Here is an 11,362-nt window from a genome sequence, read left to right as displayed (position 1 = left end):
CCACTCGTCATTAGTCACTTCGAGATGATGCATTGGCTTTTTTGTTTTTTTTTCCTGAGAAACAAGGATATTGAGAAGTAGCAGAGAGGCCAACATGCAGAGGATGGCTTACCATTCTCCCGTATAGATTACGTAGCACTTATAATTGTAAAGTATTTTACTAAATACATTATTCTGAAACCGTTATCATCATGATTGCCTTACAACAAAAATCTCATCGGTCCTGTTAACTAACCCTCTTACTGTAATGAAGGGTACTATAAGTCGTTAGCTGTTTTTTTCCAAACAGTCGAAGTCTTTCTCATATATTCTGAATGTGAGTATTTCGTGTTAGTTCCCAAAACAGAGTACAAGTACTCGATTTTGCTAGCGTCTCCTCAGTCGGCATTTTTAGACTCACATTCTCATTCTTGCATGAAGTAATAGCAAGACAAATAGGCCAATAATGTATCAGCTCATTAATACTATCATCGTCTAGAGAAGAATTCTCCTTTAATAATGTCATTACATTGGCGCATGTTTGAATGTCCGCCTTTTTTATGTATACATTCAAAGATCCGCTTCCAATAAATCATCGTTGAAAGTTAGCGCTTGTTAGTGTTCTTTCTGTCCCGTCCTTGTCTCCTGGGACCCGCGCTTAATTTAATGAACAGGTTATACCAACAAGGCCAATAGGACGCCCTAATACATTTTGCTTTAATTAGTCACCTATTATTCTGAGCACAAATTACGAGAAACTTAGTTTTTGGTTGCCCACTAAGGTAGCTAAGTGTTGTTGGGAACAGTTCGCGGCTAACTCACAGCATAGCGCAAACAACTCTCCAATCGCGGACCGATTCGAGGTGCTGGCTGCGCGCTCTGCATTTGGTCTCCGGTAGATGGCGTAAGAAACACCGACCCGAACTCCGAGCTCGTGGTGACGTCAGCTGCCTCCTCTCCTTCGACCCCACCCCTAGCTAACGGCCCGCATGGTGGCTAGCGGCGTCAACGGCCGTGTGTAGCGGATTCCGCTCGCGGCTTGCGTCGTGTTCGGCTCGGGGCGCAGCCAGTGGAGCGACAGCTTCACACCGGCCCACAAGCGCGGCTCGCAGCTCCACCGAACGTTACGGCGGCGCGATGCCTCCTTGCTCCTCGGACGAAGACGCCGAAGCCTCCGCCTATCGCACCAGCCACCGTCGTTGGCGCTCCTTCAAAGCCTGAAGAAATTTCTCGTGCCGAGCTCCCCGCAACTTATTCTCTTACGAACGTTGAAGACAAAGCTTCGAACGCCTGGAATTGAGTCTTTGTGTGGTACATCTCCCTGACTCTGCACTGCTCCTACACTTTGGTAGTGTAAAGGAATAAGCTTGACTGGATAATTAACGGAAAAATCCATTTCGCGCCGTTGAACCTGTCGAGACAGTTACGATTTCCTACGCGCTTTGTGAGTGCAAACTTTAACGGAAAAGTCGTCCATCGCAGCTTATCGAAGCCAAATAAAAGCGACAGCTGGAGTAGAAACACACATAGCGGCTCCTGCTGGAACAACTTCCTTGAAGACAGAGGTGACGCCGTGTCTATCGTTTTGGGACAACAGTATTTTTGAATCCCGCCCCTGTGTCTTCACGCTTTTCCTCGTTGTCGTGCATGAGCGTTCGCTCTTGTCACCAACACCGGATGAAAGAAGTACAGTCGAGACCGGTGCCGTGAAACGTGCGGTCGCTTGGGACGCAGGACTTCGCGCTGCCTTTGCATCATTTGAGCCGGGGAACAGGGCGTGAGCCGTCCTCTCTAGCGCGTTGGTCGTATCACTTCGGTGCCGAGTTTGATAAAGTGCCTGCTGGCGCATTAGGCAGTGATATCACTCCCTGACGAAAAACGCAGCCGTGTTTTCCTGCGTGCGTGCTTGTGAAAGGCCTCCCTCTTTGCACAACGGATTATGTCCGTCACGAAATCGTTCTGGTGGCTGCTGTGCTGGACGTTAAGCTGCCTGTCACTACAAGGTAAGCGTGTTCCGACACTCACTAGACGGTTCAATGTGTAAATATGGGTTGTGATGTTGTTGGTTTCTTTGCAGTAATGATGATCCTGAGTAGAGAAATTGTAAGCACTACAAATGCATGGCCAATACCATGTATTTATTGTGATTTTTTAACCTCAGCACTCATGCATGACAGGGATATACTGAGGTCAACGTGCGTCACTGGATTCCATGAACATGCGTAAAAACAACTGATGGGAAGCACTACATGCTTTCCGGTCATGCTCTCATGGGAATGGAACTGAAAGTTAGTATGAAACGCAGCATAAGTTGAAAAAATAAAACAAAAACAATAATTGTAAAGCAATGTTCACTTTCAAGTGCGTGTTCTTGAAGAACACGCTTATCTCATTGCGTGAAAATTTTTAAGCCCTGTGTGTGTTTCCTGCTCTGAAATGAATTCCAAGTAATTGCCGAAGACAAGATCGTGAGTTTATTGATGATTAGCGTGTGCGGGCTACGAGCCTGAGCGGAACTTTCTAAACAAGGTGGGGGAAGAGGGTGGGGTGGCTGGCTGTGTTAAGTGGTTATCCACGTATAAATGATAATCATCAACAAGCTCATGAAGTAGCAGAAGACACGCGAATAGCCATGGGCTTACACCTCCGTCTTTCGTTAAAACATTCTCTCTCTCATGAAGACTCAAGGTCAACTTAAGCGTTGACGGAAAAGAACAGTCATGAGATCGAACTCTTAATATAACTGCGCGATATGTGTCATGGAAACTTGTTATGAACAGCTTCACAGAAAGGTAAAAAGATGTTTCCCTGGCGCTGTTCATTGAAAATGAGTTACTTCGTAGAAACGATGAAGGGATCTTTTTTCGCGGGCAACAATAAATATTTCTAATGTTTAGGTCTTTTATTTGCATTGCAAAGAAATAAAGTCACATAATAGAACTAGCAACAAGGGTGATACCAGAGAAACAGGTTGCAGTTATGTGGTTGTGCTTTCATATTTATTTTGACCACGCCATAAGAAGTTTAAAATATCGTTACGGGTATCTAGGATGAATATGTACAACCATGTAAGCTTTGTTGATCAGTAATGTTTGAAAGCGATATTGTCGCATGATGGCATGAATGCAAAACCTCTGTCTATTCATCAGAGGATCCTGCGAGAATAACGAGCATTTTTTTCAGGCATTTGAATATACGAATGAGAACCAACCTTACTGCTACATTTCGTTTCTCGTCTCAGAAAACTACATCTCGAAGCACCTTAGAGCCTAGGCTTGTTCGTTGTATGGGGCAGGTGATCCTGCGCAGCGCATGCAAGGTGTGCGCACTCGCAAAGACAATGACGATGAAGAATAAGCGCGTTATCATGTGCAAGGTATCCGATGACGATGACACGGCCATCATGCCACTGCACATGCTAGGTACAAAATGTATGCCATGATGATGATGATGATGATGATGATGATGACGTAGATGACGATGAGCGCGTTCCAGACCACTCGTTCTACTACGGATTAAAACGATCATGAAAGCATTCTCGCCCGCAAAAGGCAAAGTGGCAACACCTACAAGAAGCTGCTACTATGGAGGCGAATGTGTTGCATGTGGTGGCTAGATGTCTACGCAGACTGCATGCAAGCTACCTCCGAGATGAGAGCTCGGGAAGCCGTGGCAAAACGGCAACGTCGAGAACAAGCTGCTACCCTAAAGTTGAGGGCGTAGGAAGCGGCGGCTCAACGGCAAACCGCATCATATATACTGTAAAAACGCGTCGTCACTGATTTACATGTGCGAATTAGCAATGTCGCGGGTGATTTACACTAACAACGATCACCAGGCATTCGCCCACTTGTCATGATTCACTTCAGACAGACGCATAGTTTTTTTTTTTTTTGCTGCCTAATGGTCCAATATACGTTGATTTTACTTTTCAGCGATAGTTTATGCTGTTTTAAACAGATAAAATATGAGTTTCGGTACTCATACGACTTATTGGTTCACTTTATAGCTTGCAGTGCGAAAGGTGAAAAGAATAACCAATGTATTCCTGCGCTTTTTCAAGTAGGGTACGATAGGACATACCCCATTAAAACCTGTCTGATGCGCATACGTCAGAGTAATTTACATGACCGCGAATTGCCTATAAATACCATAGAGCTAGTCAAACCTGGCGTCAACAACGTTTATTGTCGAGGTCGTCGCAATTCACTTCTCAACAAATACAACAGCGCACGTGAAGTCATTTTTCACTTCGAGAACGAAAGCGCGCGGAACCTAAATGTAGTCTAATTTTCATAAAACATGTCCCGTCAACGTTTTGCGAAGAAGCCACCTGTCAATGCTTGTTTGTCCCTGTACTTGAGATTGGAATTTCACGGAGAAGAGCAGCCCGAAATCGTAAGCGGGCACGGAAGGTTTCGAATTTGATTACGAACGGAAACGTTCAAGGTTTATCTTTTTTTTTTCGGAAAAACCACACGAGAATAATTTGAGCAATGAAAAAAAAAAGAAAAAAGCTTCATTTTTCAGGACAATCTAGTTTTCTTTTTTATTTTATTTTATGATGTGCCTTGGGTCAATTCGCCACTGAAGTGTCTTCCATTTTCAAATTCTTGGCTCAAGTTATGTAAGACACCCTGTATAATTTCTCTCGTCGAACCACGTCCGGCTGGCGCAATGATAGTCTACATATGCAGTGCACAAAAAGAGATGCTTGATGAGTGTGAACAAGCGATGATGAAATATTGCACAATACCTTGCCACGAAAATGAAAAAAAAAAGAAAAGAACGGTTGACTAAGTCTTAATATAGAATGTCAGTGAAAGACAAGGTGAGACATGATTGAATTCATGCATGAATGAAAACTTGAAATACCTTATCTTCTGACTGCGACGAATTGTGTTAGGGTTGTGGTACACCTCCTTGGTGACCTTTGTAAGAGATGACGAGGGCTCATATGAGAATTAAAAAAGAGAAGGAAACACCAAAAGGGTAATCAAGTTGCATCTGGTTGACTATCTGGCATGGCTCGAGTGCTAAGCGGCAAGAGAAATTATACAGGGTGTCTTACATAACTTGAGCGAAGAATTTGAAAATGGAAGACACTTCAGTGGCGAATTGACCCAAACGCGTACTACTCGCACTAGCCAGTAGGTACTCGGGCTATTTTTAAATACGATAGTCTTTCTTGGGGACCTTCGACGTAAAAATTTTGGTCTGTCTGTCTGTCTGTCTGTCTGTCTGTCTGTCTGTCTGTCCGTCTGTCTGTCTGTCTGTCTGTCTGTCTGTCTGTCTGTCTGTCTGTTTTCTGTACATTGGTCTCTTTGTCAAGCCTTCACAAGCTACTGGGTACTCTGAATGGCAACTGCCGATACCCCAAACGGCCGACCCCATCAGCAGCGACCGCCAATGTTGCTCAAGATTCAGTGTTCATATTGTGCGATTGTCAATTAAAAACCAATTATTGCGCATATCTGAGGCACCATAAGAACATGTATATATTCTGTATGTGCGTCTTTTACTATAAAAGGCATACATAGGTAATTCTTAAGACCGTAGCATTTATTACGCTGCGCTGACCATGCAACGCTTGCACGGAACGGGGAGGGTTTCCAACGCTTTGCTAAGACGACACGGTGGTGGCACCTACCCATCACCGTGCGTTCTACACTTTATCACCTCTGAGACGGGCGCGCACGCCCGCCTCTGTGCCACGCGCTTCGTTTTCCAAGAAACTGCCACATAGCGCTCATGTCTCACGTTAGACGTGACTTGATGCACTCGTTCGCCTCCGCTGCACGCTCGGGGCACTCTAACACAGCGTCTCCAGAATACCATTCACCGATTCCTTGCGTGGTACATCAAATAAATTTTTGTTCACTCTCTCCAGACGTAAGACTATCGTATTTTTGCGACATTTGTAGGGTGACATGCAGATACGGGGCAATTTTTATTTCTCCCCATACTAAATATATAATAATTTTTAATCACCTATGTTTCATTTATGGGCTAGAAAGCCAAAATATGAACACTGAGATGTAGGACACTTTCAGAAACCACCGACAAAATTACTTTCTGTACGATACGTCTAGCGCTGTTATTTTTTTTCCGCGTTGTAAACTGATTGATTGATATGTGGGGTTTAACGTCCCAAAACCAACATATGATTATGAGGGACGCCGTAGTTGAGGGCTCCGGAAATTTTGACCACCTGGGGTTTTTTACCGTGCACCAAAATCTGAGCACACGGGCCTACAACGTTTCCACCTCCATCAAAAATGCAGCCACCGCAACCGGGATTTGATCCCGCGACCTGCGGATCAGCAGCCGAGTACCTTAGCCACTAGACCACCACGGCGGGGCTTCCGCGTTGTTAAGAAAACCTATAGCAGCCCTACAGCAGTGCGCCCGTGTTCCATCACCCGGCTTCTTTTCACGTTTTACGTAATTTATTTACAACGTGGAAAAAATAACAGTGCGAGGCGTATCGTACAGGAAGCAATTTAGTCGGTGGTTTCTGAAAGTGCTCTACATCTCAGTGTTCATGTTTTGGGTTTCCAGCCCATAAATAAAAATAGTTATTTAAGAATTATAATAATTTGTATGGGGAGAAATAAAAAAAATAGCCTGAGTACCTACAGGCTAGTGCGAGAAGTATGGGTTTGGTTCAATTAGCCTCCTAAGTGCCTTTCACTTCCTAATTCTTGGCTCAAGTTATGTGGGACAACCTCTAGACAAAACTAAAGCTATTGGGTGACTTTGAGGGCACTTTTGTGAGTATCTTCGTGTGAGAAAATTCAACATAAATGTGTGAATTGGCACCATGAGTGACGAGCGCTTTGAGACAGGTACTTTTATCAGACAGTTAATCAATGTTTCACTTGCTGAGATTGAACATAATCTCGTAAGACGACATCATTTTTAGTTTTTCTTTTACCTGAAATTGCTCTCCATTTATGCAGTTTGTTATTTCCCTCTACGTTTCCAAAGTTAAACGTCTGCAATTTGTATTTGGCCAATCATAATAAACTTTAGAACAGTAATAAACTTTTCTTTCGATCTTTCATGCTGTTAAGAGATTACAACCTTCTCCCTCTGCTCCCTCATCTCTAAAGAATACTGCAACGTAAAGTGAGAATAATGTACTCAGAGACTATGCATCATCACAGCGACAGTCTCAACAAAGCTCAGCTTCGAAATATTGACCCATCCCGAGCCACATCATTCGCGTATAAGAGGCCTATTATTTGCACATCGCTGCATTCTCTTGTTAGCTCGAAAAAATGGAAGTCATGTAGAACAGCGGCACCGACACGCATCGTAAAAAAAAGAACCTGAAAAATAAATTGCCAGAAGGTGGAAACACATTCTGTTAACTTAGAGAAACATCTAAAAAGAAATCTCAAGTTTCAAAACAGAAACAAAAAGTTAGTTTACGCATGCCGGGTAGCAGCTACAACACAGCCTGCACTGACAAAGCAGCGAGATCTTGGAACTGACTCGGCGGCTTTTTTTATGTGCCCCATCTGGCCTTCGAAAAACACTTCCTCTGTACTTTCCGCCTTCGTGGATGCGCTTCTTCATGCAGCCACGAGAAGCGCAAAGTTTGCTTGTCTTCGTCGTCACCACGAAAAAAAAACTTTAATGATTACATCCTGGCGAGCCTCCTATTCGCGCCATTACGTTCTAGTTCTTTTTCACGGGCCATCACTGCGGCATGGAAGATACACTTTCTGCATTTTTTTTTAGAAGCCAAAGGTTTCTTGCTTAAACAGCGTGCGCCTCTAACATAGCCGCATGGTTTTCTTGAGAGCATCGGTGGGTTAAGGAAGCTACGTGATATTCTGCCGTTCAATTGTTCCCGTTATTCAGGTGGGAGCTATTAAAGACTGGGACCACATGGCCGTACCGCTTCACTGAGAACAAGCATTGCTTTCGGATAGCGGTGTTCTCGCAGAAACGCCTGCTTGGGGAACGATTGGTTTTCTCTCTGCCATTCTTTGTTTTAAGTTTTCTTGTTTCATCCGGTGGACCCGTGATTGTGTGTTATTTTGGCAGCTCTGTTGATGCGCGTCAACTTTACTTTGTACACATGACTTTGAAAGAGGTAAGCCGCTGCTGTGACAGAAAAAAAAGCAATGATGCTTATTAAAGCTTGGTGTACAGAGTAAAGAATTAACATTTGTTTTTGTTCCAAAGTGACCTTTGTCAATGACTGATCGTTTTTTTACTAACATGTCTGGCGTCATGCTGACATTTTTTCTTACGAACATTCGAGATAAGAACTCCTTTTTGCATATGTGCGTACTTTCTCGATTGGTTATAGTTTACGAACAAATATATATTAAGAAAAACTATATTCAAGTGCAATGAATAGCGCCAATAAACTCAGCGCCTTCTATTAGATGCATTACTTGGTCAGAAGGTGTTTTTTTCTTTATCATCGCAACATTATTTTCAAATTATAATCTCACAGGGCGATGCACAAGCGTTACATGAGCTAATATGACGCATAAACATGAACATGTTAAACAGAAAGGATTCCTGACATGACGCTTTTTATAGTTGTGCTTTTCGCGTATTCCTGTATGTGCATGAACTCACGGTGATAGTAATAGGTTCCTGTGAGCAGGTACACGAGGTAATTTTCCTCTATATGTGTCAATGTGACGACTAAGACCACCACAGACGATAGTGACATTCCGAGAAAACGTCTCCCAGTTTACATAGGTTCGAACAAGATATATTGCCAACATGTCTAGATTACACATTCTGTACATGCTCTCTACAGGGCATTGTCTCAAATAGCGCAACCAAACGTTTGGGGCTAAGTTTTTGGACAAGAAAAAAAGAGGCTAATAACGTGACGCTGGTCAACGCGCAGTCATGATGATTTGTTTATTTCTGTATGTAACATTTCACTCGTCATTTTGCGAGTAGAGTTACAGTTCTGATACGCTTCTGCGCTGCATGTGCAACAAACGTGTGCTCACTAGCTGCGAAATCTTGTAACGGAGGAGGAGGAAGCAACAAAAAGGGAGAAGGCAGGGAGGTTAACCAGAAAGACATCTGGTTGGCTACCCTACACTGGGGGATTAAGGAAGGGGACAAGAAAGACGAGAAAGAGGGAAGAGAGGCAAAAAAGTGGGTGGGGGAGAGACTGACAGTAATTTCACTGCAGCGTGTTGAACTCTACCGCATGCCAGAGGCGTTCACACAAGCCTGTCTTTCTCAGGAAACGCAGCAGGGCTTTCACTGCCTTGTGGGCTGTCGAGGCATGTGTACGTTGCTGTAATAGCACCTGCACAGAAAGGGGCCGATCATCCAGTCGCCGCATTGCGTTGGCAAGTACTTGTCTCTCTGAGGCGAATCGAGGACAATGACACAGCAGGCGTTCGATATTTTCGTCGGTGCCGCAAACATCGCACGCCGCACTGTCAGTAATCCTGATTAACGTGGTATAAGCTTTCGTGAAAGCAACTCCCAGCCAAAGGCGATAGAGAAGCGAAGCTTCACGTCGATGTAGGCCGGGTGGAGGCCGGAGTTGTAGTGAAGGGTCGAGCTCGTGCAGTCTTGTAACAAAAATCTTGTGAAATCTTGTAACAGTTTCTTATTTTCCTATATGTGAAAGCAAGTTGCAATTCTGCTGAGTGTAAATGACGTCCAAAGACGCTGTTTCCACAGTGAGGTAACAAAACAACAGCAACAAAAAGGAATGTTTGTTCAGAAATGGCGTCAATAAAAAAGTGACCAAAGGCTGCCGTTTCTGGCTCATTCCATCGCTGGATATATAAACTTCCGTGTGACAGCAAACCTCGCATGTTCGTACGAATTGCCCGCGTGTGTCGACAAGAAATAACACGCGGAGTCTTGCGTAAGCCCGCTTCTTCTCAGTCACGCTATAGGGTTTAAGGGTGTCCGGGGTCGAGTCCGGACGGGTCACGCATCTGCGTGTCTAGGTTGTCACTGAAAGCTGTGGTTCTTGCGCAAGCATAGAACAAGGGGCGCAACGAAGACGCAGAGGGTACGGAGCCTTTTACCCTCGAGCCAATATTGCACCGCGCTCCGCCTCACACCAGTGGTCTCAGACCCTGAGTCGCCGTTCCGGGTGTACCGGAGAAACAAGATTAAACACAGTCGATAGCCTCGGGGACGCGTCTTGAAGAAGGGGAGGGCCCCCACGATGCCGGCAGTAGAATGAGGGACGCCTCTACATAGCCGGACAAGGCTAGCAAGAAAGCAGTCGTGGAAGACGACGGCGAATGGGGATTTCTCGTAGTACCGCGTACGTTTACCAGCGTCCGCCGGCGCGGAGGAAGAGGGTGCCTCGCCGGCATCTCGAACAGCGCAGTTGTGGTGATGGGGGACATAAAATGGCGCTAATTTAGAACCCGAGGGAAGAGTTAATGCGGCGTAAACTTTACGGCACCGCTCGACGACATTTGCTCCCGAATGTCACGACACACTCGGACGTTCCGAGCTGTAGTGAGCCCCAGCATTGCTTGCGACCACGCCTTGCTCGCAAAGCATTTGCTCTCTTAGAAACGCCGGTGTGCTTGCGTAAAGTATATGTGTGACTTCATTCAGGTGGGCTATAGATAATAAGGTAACGTGAAGGTAAAGGTAATATAATTACAATCTCGATCACTTGGGAAACCTAACAAGCTGCATGATGCTATGGAGATTAGCATAAGAGTGTCGTGGCGAATTCGTTAACCCTACGTTTTGATATATTGCTCAGACACACCTTCCACAAAATAGCGATGACATAGATTCTACTTTAGAGAATTGGAATGTACACCTCATATGCATCTCAGAATGGCTTGTAGCATGTGTGAATTATAATTCAAAATTTTTACCCTCATTAGAAAACGCACCATGATCCATATATTAAGTGAGAAAGAAACTGTTTAAAAGTCAGGCCGGAACATATCTTCATTTTTAAATATTGTCACTGGGTGCATCTCGTCTTGCTTTCTTTCTGAAGGACATAATGGACAGTCGAAGTATACTCTAACTCATTTTATATAAACCAAGTAGTCCGTAATAGAATACACATGAAAGAAAAAAAATTATACAATGACTTGGGTCTACAACCACTGGCTGTCCGGAGGGCCCAAGCCGTCGCGTAGAATCTTCACGTTTCTGTGCATACCTGGGAGGAGCCGTCGACTGGTTAAGAGGGTCTTAGAAGCTTGTCCAATAAGTCCCTCAAATGTTTTAAAATAGTTCATTGTATCTATGTATGTAATGCCCAATGAAACCATTGCAAAGAGATTGTCAAATAAAAATGAGGAATCGATTGCGATTTCATTGCTTATCGTATGAACAACAAACCCAGCCGTATTATTAGTCGTGGTTTACAGCTTTACACACACTTATA

The 11,362-nt window shown here is 44.4% G+C and overlaps 1 protein-coding gene across 1 annotated transcript in view; it reads left to right on the top strand.

The window, feature by feature from the left end:
* The first annotated feature begins 1,503 nt into the window (after positions 1–1,503).
* Positions 1,504–11,362, top strand: part of LOC119171946 (uncharacterized) — a 66,867-nt gene continuing 57,008 nt past the window's right edge. The window contains exon 1 of the mRNA XM_037422855.2: positions 1,504–1,982. Coding sequence (XP_037278752.2) covers positions 1,919–1,982 — 64 coding nt within the window. The 5' untranslated portion in view covers positions 1,504–1,918. The remainder of the gene's footprint in view (positions 1,983–11,362) is intronic.

This window comes from Rhipicephalus microplus, chromosome 4, assembly GCF_043290135.1.
Source record: "Rhipicephalus microplus isolate Deutch F79 chromosome 4, USDA_Rmic, whole genome shotgun sequence".
NCBI lineage: Eukaryota > Metazoa > Arthropoda > Arachnida > Ixodida > Ixodidae > Rhipicephalus > Rhipicephalus microplus.
Note: the sequence above shows the minus strand (reverse complement) of the source record. Positions and strands in the feature narration are given on the sequence as shown.